General features: G+C 43.1%; 2 protein-coding genes across 2 annotated transcripts; one reads left to right on the top strand and one right to left on the bottom strand.

The window, feature by feature from the left end:
* Positions 1 to 1001: 1001 nt before the first annotated feature.
* On the top strand, positions 1002 to 5275 carry LOC124660806 (neutral/alkaline invertase 1, mitochondrial-like). The gene is made up of 6 exons (XM_047198643.1): positions 1002 to 1783; positions 2983 to 3148; positions 3247 to 3458; positions 3741 to 4234; positions 4400 to 4448; positions 4536 to 5275. Exons 1-6 carry the CDS (start codon positions 1166 to 1168, stop codon positions 4854 to 4856), a joined length of 1860 nt encoding a protein of 619 aa, XP_047054599.1. The 5' UTR covers positions 1002 to 1165; the 3' UTR covers positions 4857 to 5275.
* Positions 5276 to 5886: 611 nt separating this feature from the next.
* Positions 5887 to 10199, bottom strand: LOC124663686 (gibberellin 2-beta-dioxygenase 2-like). The gene is made up of 3 exons (XM_047201361.1): positions 9811 to 10199; positions 6448 to 6811; positions 5887 to 6343 (listed from the first exon to the last, which is right to left on the bottom strand). The coding sequence occupies exons 1-3, from the start codon at positions 10197 to 10199 to the stop codon at positions 6077 to 6079; spliced, it is 1020 nt and encodes a 339-aa protein (XP_047057317.1). The 3' UTR covers positions 5887 to 6076.
* Positions 10200 to 14345: the final 4146 nt, after the last annotated feature.

Raw genomic sequence — 14345 nt, 5'->3', positions numbered from 1 at the left:
AGGAAATACCGTGGCACCTTGATCTAGCATCTAGCCCTATTTATTATATTTGTTTACTTGTTTTATTGTTTGTTGTAATTTAATTTGAAAATGATCCTCGCAAACATTTATTCATATGATATATTTGATAAATGGTTCCATGTTAAAAAGAAGTATTTTAAATGTTTGGGGGACGCGGCTGGGGAGCGACGTCCCCCAAAGGCGGCACGAACAAAACACGTCCCCCAAACGCTCAATCCGGCGCGGTTTGGGGGACGCGGCTGGAGATGCTCTTAGAGATATATTTGATATAGGTATATTAGATAGTCTAGGATTTGTAATCTCTATCTATCATATCTCTAGGAGAGAGCTATCTTAGCCTCCAAATCTGTACCGTAGATATATACTGGCCTGAGAGGCTCAATACAACATCCAACATATTCCGCATATCTCTCTATCGTTTTACAAATTCATTACCCCGCGAATAAATCATGATGAATATGCTCTTCAGGTTTTACATGTGTGTGGCATGTTTTCACCGTGGCGAAGTTTGTCCAGACAATTTTGTTATCTTGTTGTTATTTTCACAAGACATCACTTTCTAATAAGCCAAATTGCACATATGAATGCTAGGAACGAGGAGATATCAGAAACTGCATAAAGGAAATCTAGGAGTAACAAAAAGTATACACAAACTAGGCGAGTTGAAAGATTATGAATGAGTTTGTCAAAACAAGTAAACTGACCTTGCAACCTAAAATTGGACCCTCCATCTATGGCTAATCTGCCAGCAAGATGCAACAAACTTAGAAAGCACAAATTCTGACGACGATATTTTCACACGTCCCTATAATAATCGAAAGGACAATAGCAATAACGTTATCCAAAAGGGAAAAGGGCGGAGAGCGAGGGAGAAAAACCATTTAAAGCATGCACTTTAAAAACAGGGTGGGCCCCACCAACCACCCCCGCGCAGTCTATAAAGGTAACGTTCGCCCACACCTACCCGTCCATTACGCTACCGCCCCACCTAAACAAAACCGTACCGAACCCTGCACTTTTGCCATCAACCCCTCGCCGACCACATATTTGGAAAAGCTTACCTTCACCTCTACTATCCCTTTTACGCCGAGCCCCCTACGAGGTTTCCGCATCTCGCTTCTGAGTCCTTCGCCGGAGTTTCCATATGAATGGTCAAACCACGATGGGGCTCGCAGCAGCCGCCGCCGCAGCCGTGAGGCCGTGCCGCCACCGACTCCTCTCCTCCGCCTCAGCGGCGGCGGCGGCGAAGGCCTCCGCGACGCCGCTCTTCCCGAGATGCTCCCACCCGCAGCACCAGCAGCACAGCCGCCGCATCCCATTCCTCGTCTCGGCGGCGTCGCATACCTCGCAGTCCGACCCGAGCACCACCCCCACCCCCGTCACCTCCGATCCCCGCTCCGCCGTCGCCGGGAACCTCCCCTTCTTCGACCGCGTGCTCTTCCCGGGCTCGTTCCCCCTCGAGACCCCGCCTGTCGAGGAGCCGGCGCCGGCGCCGCCGGCCGATGAAGCGCAGGCGTCTGCTTCGCCCGTGAGAGAGGAGTCGGATACGGAGAGGGAGGCGTGGAGGCTACTGAGGAGGGCGGTGGTGAGCTACTGCGGTGACCCGGTGGGCACGGTGGCGGCGGAGGACCCGGAGTGCACGGAGATGCTCAACTACGACCAGGTCTTCATCAGAGACTTTGTGCCTTCCGCCCTCGCCTTCCTCATGCGCGGGGAGACCGACATCGTCCGCAATTTCCTCCTCCACACCCTGCAGCTGCAGGTGAGCGCCTCTGCATATTGGGATCCGGATCATTTCCTTGAGTTGATTTTCTTTTTTGAATTCGAAATACTATTCAGTGCGCTGTGACTAATTTTATTTGCGTGCACGTTACCTACACGCTAGGAAGAGAACAGCGAATTTGCAAGCATGGTTAGAATTTAACCCATATGTGAGTTTTGATGGCATGAAAGATCCCAAGTACTATAATTTCTTAACTAGTTCGCGTACAACATGTGCTTTTTAGATCTGTGATGTATATTCTATGGAGGAGGTAGAGATAAGAATTTCCCTTTTGAAGGCTAATATGTCCCTGTCGTTAGGCACATATAGTGTGATGAAGTAGACACAAGGTTCTCTGAAGAGGTAAGCAGTACTTGTTTTCGCCACCCACATGGTAGCGACTATGCGGCCCCAATCGGCCTCATAACCGACAAATTTGTGGTTCATATGCAGCCGTTGCTTGTATATGGCCTAGTCTAGTGGAACAGTGTCTATTCTATCAAGGTGCGGTGTTCAAATGGGCTCCTAGTCAGTCGGGTAACCCTAACTGGAATCACCCGTCTGCCTGCCTGTCGTATCTCCTTTAGAACACTTCCAAATAGTTAGTTACTCATGGGCTTTTGGCCACTGTGCCCTCTAAAGATGAAGAGATTCTCCTTCACCATTGTTTTCAGAAACAAACAGGCTCCTTGTCAGTCCTAAAGACTTCTGCTTACTGGTGGTGGTGGGTAATTGATCAGATGAATTGTGCTAGGGAGATTCTTTGCCAAATCCGTGTCATAAATTATAAGGACATCTCGTACTGAATTCAATTCGTATAGGTGTCTGTAAGCAATATTACCATTGATGTAACGAAACCAGATCAGATAGCAAAAATCGAATGGTTTATATAAAGTGCCATGTAATTATTAACACGGCACTCACATTTACCATAAATAGTTACTCCCTCCGGTTCATATTAAATGACTCAACTTTGTCTAGATACACATGCATCTAGTCCAAAAACTTAACTAGATTCATACAAATCTAGACAAAGTAGAGTCCATTAATATGAACCGGAGGGAGTAATAAAATAAACTACAAATTGAAATCGGTCTGTGAACTTAATCGCAACTGTTTGTTAACTTAAGCTTGCTAACTGACGCTTGAATCTATTTGATTCTTCATTCACTGATCTCTCTCCTTTATTTGATGGTCAGAGCTGGGAGAAAACTGTTGACTGTTACAGCCCTGGGCAAGGCTTGATGCCAGCTAGTTTTAAGATAAAGACCGTTCCACTTGATGAAAACAACGAAGCATTCGAGGAGGTTCTGGATCCTGACTTTGGTGAATCAGCTATTGGCCGTGTAGCTCCAGTTGATTCTGGTACATTTCCATCTTTCTCTTGCGTGCAGAAATATTAAACAGTAAAAGACTCTGAAATCTCCTGCAGCTTTAACCTTATTTAACCTAAACTATTGCAGGACTTTGGTGGATTATCTTATTAAGAGCGTACTGCAAGTTTACAGGCGACTATTCATTGCAAGAAAGAGTGGATGTGCAAACCGGGATTAAACTGATCTTGAGTTTGTGTTTGACTGATGGGTTCGACATGTTTCCCACACTACTGGTCACAGACGGATCATGCATGATAGACAGGAGGATGGGAATACATGGGCATCCTCTTGAGATTCAAGTAAGTTGAATTTGAACAAGTTAATATTCAAATGCGCGCAGTTTGGTCTTTCCTGAAAATTGTGATCAGCTCTATACTTTAAGTTTACTTGTGGGTAATGAGTCTATTGTTAAATTTTAGAATGGTTTATGACTTCTAGTATTTTAATTTAAAAAAATGCGATGAAGGAACCAATACTTTTACTGAATGCAATATCATGTTCAAAGAGTGCTGCTACTTTAAACCTAGATTCTCTAACTGATGTAGACTCTCTTTACTCATGAAGCTTTACTTGTCTCTCAGGCTTTGTTCTATTCTGCTTTAAGATGCTCAAGGGAAATGATTGTTATGAACGATGGCTCAAAACACCTCCTCCAAGCCATCAACAACAGGCTCAGTGCGTTGTCTTTTCACATTAGGGAATACTACTGGGTCGATATGAAGAAGATAAATGAGATCTACAGATACAAGACAGAAGAATACTCACATGATGCGACCAACAAATTCAACATTTATCCCGAGCAAATCCCTTCCTGGCTTGTTGATTGGGTTCCTGAGAAAGGGGGTTATCTTATTGGAAATCTGCAGCCAGCTCACATGGATTTTAGGTTCTTCTCTCTTGGCAACCTTTGGGCCATATCTTCATCTCTAACTACTCCAACCCAAGCTGAAGGAATACTTAGCCTTATTGAGGAGAAATGGGACGATCTTGTGGCAAATATGCCACTCAAGATATGTTACCCTGCAATGGAAGATGATGAATGGCGCATTGTTACTGGCAGTGACCCTAAGAACACGTGAGTCATCACGCCCATTAAATTGATCTTTTACCAGTGTTTCTCTGTCCTTCTATTGGCAGCATATCATTGTTGTGCATCCTAATTATATTTTCCAAGACATAAAATCTCTCTCTAGACATCACATGACAGTTTTTGACATCTAACCATTTCGTTCACGTGCAGCCCGTGGTCATATCATAATGGTGGATCTTGGCCAACCCTGTTGTGGCAGGTATTTATATACTGACACCCTTTCTCTAAAAATGTTGCCTTTTATGCTTATGAATCATCATTGACTGATCTTTATTTCTGCCTATAGTTTACACTGGCCTGCATCAAAATGGGAAGACCAGAGTTGGCCCGAAGGGCCATTGCAGTGGCTGAGGAAAAGCTCTCAGCTGACAAGTGGCCGGAATACTATGACACCCGATCTGGAAGATTCGTTGGGAAGCAATCACGGTCATATCAGACATGGACTATTGCTGGTTTTCTGACCTCGAAGATATTGCTGGAAAACCCGGAGCTGGCTTCTATCCTGACCTGTGATGAGGACCTTGAGCTCCTTGAAGGCTGTGCTTGCTGCCTCTCAAAGAGGACGAGGTGCTCTCGTCGTGTGACCAAATCAGATATCATCGGGTAAAACAGCAGAGCCCCTTTTATTCTTCATGCTCTGCAGACCATGTATACTATCGACTGATAATTAACTGAGGCGGACACACTGTAGCTGTGTACATTATAGGTTTAAGTTAGATATCAATCCATTCATTTCCTCAATGTGCGCTCATTCTTTTACTCTGAGCTGCCATTGATGGGAACAACCCTGGGTGATACCGGTGGTCAACGGGAGCATTACCAATTTATGTTGGATCTCTCATGTACACACACAAAAAAAGGAATTATTCTTGTATTTGGTCACCAGTTGCTCCTGATTCGGGAGTGCTGTGAAGCCCTAACCATTGTATCTCTGTCAGTATTTGAGTTGTATGTTGCATTATTTGCAACGTAAACTGAGACTTTGTATCCTATCCTTGTTATGAATAACGATACTATTGTCCTCCATTTGGATCTGTTGGATGTTTGAGGTGCCCGCATGGTTTCAGTGTTGCACCATAAGTCAGGCTTGAACTTCTGGATTTTGAAGAGATGATGTCACAATTTGTGGTCAGTGATGACTAGTCTTGAAGGCAGACTTAGTGGAATGTGTGCTAACAGAACTTTGAGTTGAATTAGGAACTGGGACAGTTCAGCTATGAGCTGCGATTTATTTCTTGGGACCTTTCTATCAAAATGTAATATGCGTTCTTCCAAATCCTTTGTATTGGTGAGCTAAAATTGTAAGCAAAAGGGATTTCGGAAAGGGATGGAAAGGTTCAGTTTTAGGTCCATCTCCGGATCTAGAAAGAAAGATAAGGTGAAAAGCTCATAGGAAACTAAATCTTGCAAGGAAGAAAGACAAGCAACAAGGAAATGTAGTACAGCCAAGAAAAATCCCATGGCCATGTGCACCTAAGGTGGTGTTTCCTTACAAGCCAAACCCTCCTTCAATCTGAAGCAAACCTAAGAAAATCCTGTCTGAATTTTGTCTGCTAAAGCTACAGAATTTTCGCAGGTTAGAGGTTGCTTTAAGCAAAGGCTAGCATCTGTTGCAATATAACAAGAGAAAGCAAGAACATATCTTCATAGAACTACTACACAGTTACATCTGCACAACCATGAGTCGGCTATTCTTCTGCTACCATCAGGATAATAATAACACAAACAAATCAGCAGTTCATAGCTGCCAAAGAGACAAAATTTCGTATACAACTCTACATCTCTATACCATATGCACCATCATCTTGGATATGGATTTAAACTTGGCTATTCTTGATCACCCCCTTCATCGACTAAGACTTTGAAGAGGTCGAGGCGATTGTGGCTCAGGCGGAGCGTGTACATCGTCTTCTTGTACTCGGCCCAGGTGAACGGCCTATACCGGCGCGGCATGTCGGCGGTCACCGTCTCCGGGAGCGCGGAGATGTTGGCGTGCAGCGCCGGCGTCGCGAAGTAGATCGCGGACAGCCTCGGCTTGGTGGTGCTAGCCATCACCCTGTGCCGGATGCTCACCAGTCTCCCATTTGTAAGAGCCTGCAAAACACGGAGAGTGATAAGAATTCAGAGATAATTCAGAACCTCGGATAAAGCATAATTCAGAGAAAAAACGTGTCAGTTCAGGCACTAGTGATCATCACCTGAAGGAGATCGCCGACGTTGATGAAGAAGGCTGCAGGGTCGGCCGGCACCTGCACCCAGGCGTCCTCGCCGCGAGCGTCCGGCAAGAGCACCTGCAGGCCGTCGACGTCGTTGGCCCTGAGGACGCTGAGGATCTGCGGGTCGGAATGCTCGCCGAACCCGACGGAGCTCGGGCCTTTGACGTCGCCATCGCCGGCGGCTGCTGGTGGATAGTAGTTGATCCTGACGAGGGAGTCGCTGTCCGTGGCTGAGATGAGCTTGCTGAAGGACGACGGGTCCCGGAGGCCCAGCCCCTCGCCCAGCAGGTCAAGAATCTGGCACGCGAGGTGCCTCACGGCCTGGACGTACTCGTTCACCGCCTCGCTGGAAAATAAAGATACATACCAATAGTGAGACGATCATTTTCTATCACAGAGCATGAATTGAGGTTAAGTGTTTGCATGTCTTGCATTCAGATGACGAAGCGGTAGCGATTTATTTGTATGGCATTACAACAGCCTCTGCCAAAGCCTAAAACATTAGTACCAAAGTTAAATAATCCTCTCCGACTTATGTAGAGATTTGTCAAAATTTCGATATAATTAGATGCTATTTAATGTCTAGATATATCCAACTTTAGATAAATCTCAGATAACTTGTATGAAACGGAGGTAGTACTATTACCTTCGTTTTAAAATAATAATTTTTTTTTCTAGAGAGGTCAATTATAGTTTTTTAAAAAAAGGCTTATATTAGTATTTTGGTAATGCCGAAAAGAAGAAGAAATGAAAACCTATTTCTGTTTTGGATCTAGAAAAGTCAAAAGTATATGGGGGAACAGAAGAGGCAAGATTGATTGACGCATGAAGTTTCAGCGACTGGCAAAGCTACACAGGCTTGCTGGAAACGTTGGCGCCTGACATGTTTTGTTTTGGAGGACTGACATGTATGCATGCTAAAATGGTGTAAAATGTTGAGGATCGCCACATCTCAGTTGCAAGTTGCAATCTGCACTGCGGTTGACAGCGTATATCTGTCATGCCGCGCGTCTTTTCAGCTGAAGTACGGCTCCAATGCATGCCTTCAAAGATCGCATCTCAACTAAAGCGTGTCCCTGTTGATTTCTATTTCCGGCAGGGCACGTCCTAAAGTCTCTGACACCATCATCTCAACTAAACTGGTCGGACTCCAGGGCGCAGTGTCGACACTCTGTACAATATTAGTATCTCCAATTACTATCTCATTCTTCTAATCCTTCAGTTGGTACGAAATCATGTGACAAAATAATTAATTAGTAGGGACTATCCTCATGTTGTTCTCAACATGTTTTTCTACCTTTTTCTTTTTTTCCAAAATGTGGTAGCCCCTGCCTCTGCACATGTTGATGCATACGGCATTATATTGAGAGAGTATCACACCAGATTATTACAATTCATGGGTCACTCGATGGCGGCACTCTTGTATCGTCTTCCCTCTTGAGGACATCGATTTGGAGTTGCTTAGGTCGGAGGGACCTGTGGAAGTTGGATGGTGTTGGCGTCATGGGTTGCGTGGCGACGATGACAATGGTGAGCGGATTGGAGTTGCGGCATGTCCTTCGTCACCCCTGCCGTGATGGTGAAGTCGGAGCTGCGAGGCGACTTGTGGCAACGATGTCACTTGATTGGTGCTTGCGTCGGTGCAAGGCGTGCAACTTCTCCTATGAAGGTCACGGTTGAAGTCGGAGCTGCCTCCTCCTCGACGTGCTTGGGGGTCGATTGTTTGGCATAGGCTCACTTGGGTTCCGATGTCGTTTGCGGCGAGGGTCTCGGTGGCGGTTGTCTAAGGTGAAGTCGGAATCGCTGTCTCGTGGAGGAGTGACGACGATGACGCTCGATGACATCCTCACCGATGGTCTTTCTCCTCGATGGCGTACGTAGCCGTGTGGGTAGCCAGGTTGGTCGGGGTGCTAAGTGTGTGTTGTTGGTTTTCGCCCGATTTTCTCCTAAAAATTGGGCACTTTCTTCTTAATTAATAGAATGAGGTAAAGCTTTTGCCTCCGTTTCGAAAAAAAAAATTCAGCAAGTATAAGCCATCTAAATATTACAAGCAAAGTGCAGCGCCTTATCATCAACATGATGATCCTCGATCAAACCACCAGTCGCCGAGCCGGCTATATAATTTTCGTGCTGCTGTTTTTCTACCTTGGTATCTCAAAATGTGCATGTTGATTATGGCCATGTTGTTCTCAACATGTTTTTCTACTACTTGATTTAAAATAATGATGGCAAACATACAACAAAGTTACAAATAATATATTTGAACTGTTTTTGTCGCGCAACTTGCACACATGCATATTATTGAGTGGGAATATTTTGATCGAAGGTTGAGCTAATAGGATTTTGTGAAGTCAGATGTAAGTGGGATCAATGTCCACTTATAGTTCATTTGCAAATTTATAGCTTAAATTTGAACTATTTTTTAACTGAACTAAATGTGAGACATTGGCGCGATCTAACTTGACACCTTGTGTCTGCCAATATGTCATAGCAGTATAGGCATATAGCACCCGGTGAAACAATTAAATGTTAAGAAGCGAGTCTGACTCATTTTGTTAGGGAAGTGAATGTACAACCTAACCATCTAGATTTAAGTCCTAGAGATACATATTTGTATTTTTATTATTTCAAAAAAAATCACTGTAGAGGTTTCCCTACCGTATTCCTTTTAAAAAGAAAAATTAAATGTTTCAGAGTTACTACTATGAGCTAAAATCCAACGATGGACCTTTTCGCTCACAGCCATTTTAGTGGTTTCGCTTATACTTCTAATACAAATGAGATGGGTTTATTATATATTTTGACACCATCTTTAATATATATCTTTGACTATTTTTGTATGTATAGACTAGTAATAATATGAATCTGTATATTACTCAAACATTTTCATGACTGATCTAATGATATTATTCTCATCTTTCATATCTAATTAAATGTTGTATTCCCTCTGTCTCATGAAAGTTTGTCTGAAACGGAGGGAGTACTATGGATATATATTTCTAGTCAAATTTAGAGTTTGCCCGCCATCATTCCAATATGTCATGTCCTTACGAACGGAGATACGGAGTACTAATATTTCATTAAACCATGTAGAATTTCAAGATACGGAGTGATATGCATAATGAAATTTTGGCGAACTTCTTTCGGTTGAAATTAAACTTGAGAAGCAGTATTATCATCATATGCAATAGCAATATGACAGCAAGATTTACGGAAGACACTCTGCATACAATCATTGAGCACTACTAGCAAACAAACAATATATCACCATGAGAGCAAAAAATAAAAGGTTTATTCAAGTTCATGTGCGAAAGGGACATGCATGCATGCCCATACGGGCCATACCTGAACCGTGAAGGGTCCTCCCTATCGATGGCCTTGGCCTTGCGCGCCACCGCCTCGGGGTCCGTGTGGAGGATCAGGTACTCCAGCTCGCCGACGTCGCCGTGGGACCCTATGCTCCGGCTTCCGTACCCCAGGGGGTCCGGCGGCCCGGCTGCCTGCTTCTCCGGTGCCGGCTGCGCGAAGAACGCCGTGCTGGCCGCGTCCAACCGGGCGGCCACCTGCGGCGGCACGCCGTGGTTGACCGCCTTGAAGAAGCCGCGCTCCGCGAACGCCTCGACCATCTCCCGCGACAGCTCCGCGCGCCCCGCTGGCGCGGACATGTCGACCGTCGGAATGCCGAGGGAGGGCGCCATGTCCCGGCACGCCGGCGCTGCGGAGGACACCACCATGGCGTGCGTCTTGGCTCGTGGAGCCAGCTGATCGATCTTTTTGCACTGATTCTGTCTGTGTGTCCGCAAGCTCTTTCAATGGCGGGTGAGGTGGTGTGTGGGCAGTGGCATATATATGGAGCTGTGGAGATTCCTATTGGATTGCTGACACTTGGTTCTGCTTTTGGAGTGTTGTCTTTGCTCTGATTAACCTGGCATAACTGTGTGATTAATTTTGCCTTTCTCCAAGCTGCAGGCCGTTATCTATATTTTATTCCATGGTTTGTGCCTGCGTAGCCCTGGTGGTTGTAGTCGACAGATCTTCTGTGCTTACTTGTTCTCAACTCGAAACGCGCTCTTATCATGCTAGTAAAACTCAAAAACCTTGCAACACCTTTATTTAGGGGATTAATGGAACAATACCTAGGATGATGGTCTATTTGTACAAAGCAACAAACTCCCATCAAATTCGATCCTCGCTCTCCTACACACTCGAAATAAGATATGCAAGATTCATCAGCTCCTTAATTTCACTGACTTATGAACTCTTTTCTTTTCGAGGGCACGTACCGTATTTTTATAGAAGGCAGAGGTTTAAGTACAAGAAAGCTACCAATACTAACACGAAACACCGTCTAGTCCGAGACAGCCACTACAGACAAAACAACAATAACATGAAAGAGCCTATTCTAAGCTAAGCAACAAAAACACATCTCGAACGACGTTGAACACCTTCGGAGAACAACAATTCCTAAAGGACTCTCCTTGTCGACGCACAATCAAAAGGAGCCATGGCCTCCGACATGACTGGGAGAACCTCCAACTCCAATCTCGACATAGAACATCAACTTTCCAACACCACTAGCAAGGGCTAGGACGTGTGTCGGTACACTGCTCCAGGCAATAACCATCAAACGACACAACCCTCAAAAGCCCAGATTTGGCCCGAGAAGGCCCGAATTGAGCCGCCCAACCTCCATCTCTCATGGCGGCACCACCGGGAAGCTCAGGAAGGGCACGTGGAAGGCCTGATGCTGACGTATAAACTCAATGCATAAACCAAACCAACTTTCATGTGAAGATCCTCTCGTCAAGACAATATACACTATATAAGAGGCAAACAAGTTACCCATCCCATATTAATTTGAGCAATGTAGATGCCATATTTATCATATTGTTCCTCTGTTCATTTGTCGACGGGTTGCTATCATTTTTATCGACTCCTTCGTTACCTCTGTCGATTGTTTTGCATTTTTTTTAGGCTGATGGGTAACCGACAAACGGTTTGTTAGGTTTCCTTGCTCTCTCCCAGTTAAGATAGGCTTCCTCCGGAAATATCTAGTAAATAACTTAAACAGTCGAAAACTAGATTTTACCCCTCATATGCCACATTTTCCATACACAATTGTATTGTTGTGTATGAACATTGTCAATATAATATGTTTTATATTCTTCAAATTTACTACAATGTAGATGTTCTAATATTTTTTAGTACTAAACCTTTCTATCCTCGCATAGATAAATGATTTTTTTGTAAGTTTTATATTGCGTTTTACAAAATTTGACCAAATTTCTAATATTGCTTTCACCCTAATAAGTAGTTGAAACCTTTGATCCACACCATTTAGCGAATCGCTAAAAAATATTTGCAACGTTGCGTCGTGGGTATAAGCTAGAACCTATCTGCATGACTGGACATATAGATCTAGTAAAATTGCAATTGAAGAATAAGTGTTTGATAGTATCATCCTAATTAAAGAAGATACAATTATTACTTCCATAGGACTTGAGTTTCGCAAGGTTGTCCTTAGCAAGGATTACTCCCCGACGAAGATACCACGCAAACACTTTATCTTTCAATGGAATCTTCATCTTCCATATTTTTTGTTACTATCCACGACACATCTGGTTGAGTTAAAGCTTTATACATGAATTCTACTGAGAATTTACCATTCCTATTCAACTTACATCGAAACTCGTCAAACCCTTGCGCAAATGGACCAAAGCCAAGCGTCGAGGGCCAACGAGATCTCTAGTAAACGTCATATTTGGTGGGGAAGTCTCCAACACCTTAGCTAGTGTATCGCCTTTATGATGGACAATATTGTACAAAATTGGGTATTATTTTCGGTTTGTGGCGTTTCCTAGCCATTTATCCTCAAACCTTATTTCCGAACCACCCCTGATAGAGAAAGAACGATATGGAAGAAGAATTTTGGTGTCGCCATTAGGCTAGACCAAAAGTATGAGTCTCCGGTTTCTAATAAACCTGTCATAATGCACATGAGTCTATGTACCTTCTCCTTATGAGAGTTTGCCACACTCCATCTTGGATAAGAATCTTAAAAAGCCATTTATCTAGAAGGGTTTTATTCTTGACCTCTAGGTCATGAAATCCCTAGCTCTCCTTGATCTTTAGGGTGGCACACTACATTCCATCTAGCTATTCAATATTTCTTTTTCTCACTATATCCTTGCTAAAAGAATCTTGATCGAAAATAATCCAATCGATGTAAGACTTCTTTGGGTAACTGGAAGAAGGAAATCATATACAATAACATATTACTAGGACTCAATTAATGAGACCAAATCTTCCACCCAAGGATAAGAGTTTTCCTTTCCAGCTACTTAATCTCTTTTGTAGCCTTTTCTCAATATATTTCCGTTCAGCGTTCGTGTGTTTTCGATAATGAATCGGAATGCCTAAATAAATGATTGGAAACTGGTCTTGCCCACAACCAAATAACTCAGCATAAGGGTAGCTCATCTTGAGCCTCAATGAAGCAAAATAATTCACTTTTATAAATAAGTTTATTTTAAAACCTAAGAGTTGTTGGAAAGCTGATAATATTAATTTTAGATTTCTTGCTTTCTCAAGGTCATGTTTCATAAGAGAATCGTGACATCGGCATATTGAAGAATAGATAGTCCACCATCCATGAGATGCGGGACTATCCTTTCAATTTGACAATTGCTTCGTGCACGTTGTATTATAAAGAACGCTCTATTATTATTGCTAACATATCAGTCACTATATTAAATACCATTGATGATAGAGGATTGTCTTGCCTTAATCATTTTTTCGTTTGGAAATATCTAACGATATCATCATTGACTTTGATAGCTACACTTTCTATGAAAACAAAAAACCTTTCATTCCGAGAGTTTGATGAAGGAAATACCACCTAACTTTATCATAAACCTTCTCAAAGTCAATCTTTAATATTACTCCATTCAGCTTTTTTCGATGCAACTTATGAATTGTTTCATGCAGGGTCAAATACTAATAAAATGGCTTAATAAATATATATTGTAGTTAGGAGGGTGTATCCTAAACCATCAATGCCAAATTCAGATAAAAATAAAGTTATTTTTTATATAAGATAAGATAAGCTTAATTTGAATGAGCCTCCTCAAAATGAACTTTATGTAATGAAAATGTAGAGTTTGGTTGGGGAAAGTTGCCGAGAGCAGAACAATGTCACTCGCAATCATAATCCTATTTGCATTCGATGGAAAATCCTTATAATGCCGAGCTCTAAAGGAATAACCAAGATAATACCAACACTTGTACCGGTTTACTGATTTTGCTTACCATATTCCCGGTTACAAATGCCGAATATGCATGTATATCATTAAATCTTGTGGTATGAGCCAATTAGATTCAGTATTAACAGAACAAAAGGATCTACTATACTACGTATCTAAGATGTAATGCACGGTGATGGTTATTCCTTAAAATCTAACTTGCACTAAGACTAGCACCAGTGGTGCTTTGGTCAATTTCGAAGGTAGAGAACGTCAATTTTCATCAGGCTTGTGTAAGTTCGCATATGGAGTATTCGTGTATGTAAAGAAGTGGCAACATGGATAATGAAGCAGCGGATCCAAAGGCTTCCGGTGGGTGAAGACGAGGTCCGCTCCAGCTGCTCCTTGGATTGCCGTCCTGGATTAGTTTAGTCTTTGTTTAACTAGCCGGAGCATGTTGACAGGTTATTGGCAGATCGAGCCAAGCATCGGTATTTTCATAGCCGAAAAGGGGTGGAAAGTCGGTGTCGTTCTCCGTTCAAGAACGTGCACCATCCACAAACGGAAACTTTTCATCTTTCTCTCTTCTCTCTTGTCCATGTTCTGTTCTATTGACTTTAATTAGTGTACTTATTATTT

This window comes from Lolium rigidum, chromosome 6 (assembly GCF_022539505.1).
Source record: "Lolium rigidum isolate FL_2022 chromosome 6, APGP_CSIRO_Lrig_0.1, whole genome shotgun sequence".
NCBI classification, from domain to species: domain Eukaryota; kingdom Viridiplantae; phylum Streptophyta; class Magnoliopsida; order Poales; family Poaceae; genus Lolium; species Lolium rigidum.
The sequence above is the reverse complement of the archived record's forward strand: the minus strand, read 5'-3'. Positions and strand labels throughout refer to the sequence as shown.

Coding starts and splice junctions, on each gene's coding strand:
- LOC124663686 (XM_047201361.1), bottom strand. CDS start 10,199: ATGGTGGTGTCCTCCGCAGCGCCGGCGTGCCGGGACATGGCGCCCTCC. Junction 6,812..9,810: donor GAGGACCCTTCACGGTTCAG/GTATGGCCCGTA, acceptor TTTATTTTCCAG/CGAGGCGGTGAACGAGTACG. Junction 6,344..6,447: donor ACGTCGGCGATCTCCTTCAG/GTGATGATCACT, acceptor CGTGTTTTGCAG/GCTCTTACAAATGGGAGACT.
- LOC124660806 (XM_047198643.1), top strand. CDS start 1,166: ATGAATGGTCAAACCACGATGGGGCTCGCAGCAGCCGCCGCCGCAGCC. Junction 1,784..2,982: donor TCCACACCCTGCAGCTGCAG/GTGAGCGCCTCT, acceptor TTTGATGGTCAG/AGCTGGGAGAAAACTGTTGA. Junction 4,235..4,399: donor GGCAGTGACCCTAAGAACAC/GTGAGTCATCAC, acceptor GTTCACGTGCAG/CCCGTGGTCATATCATAATG.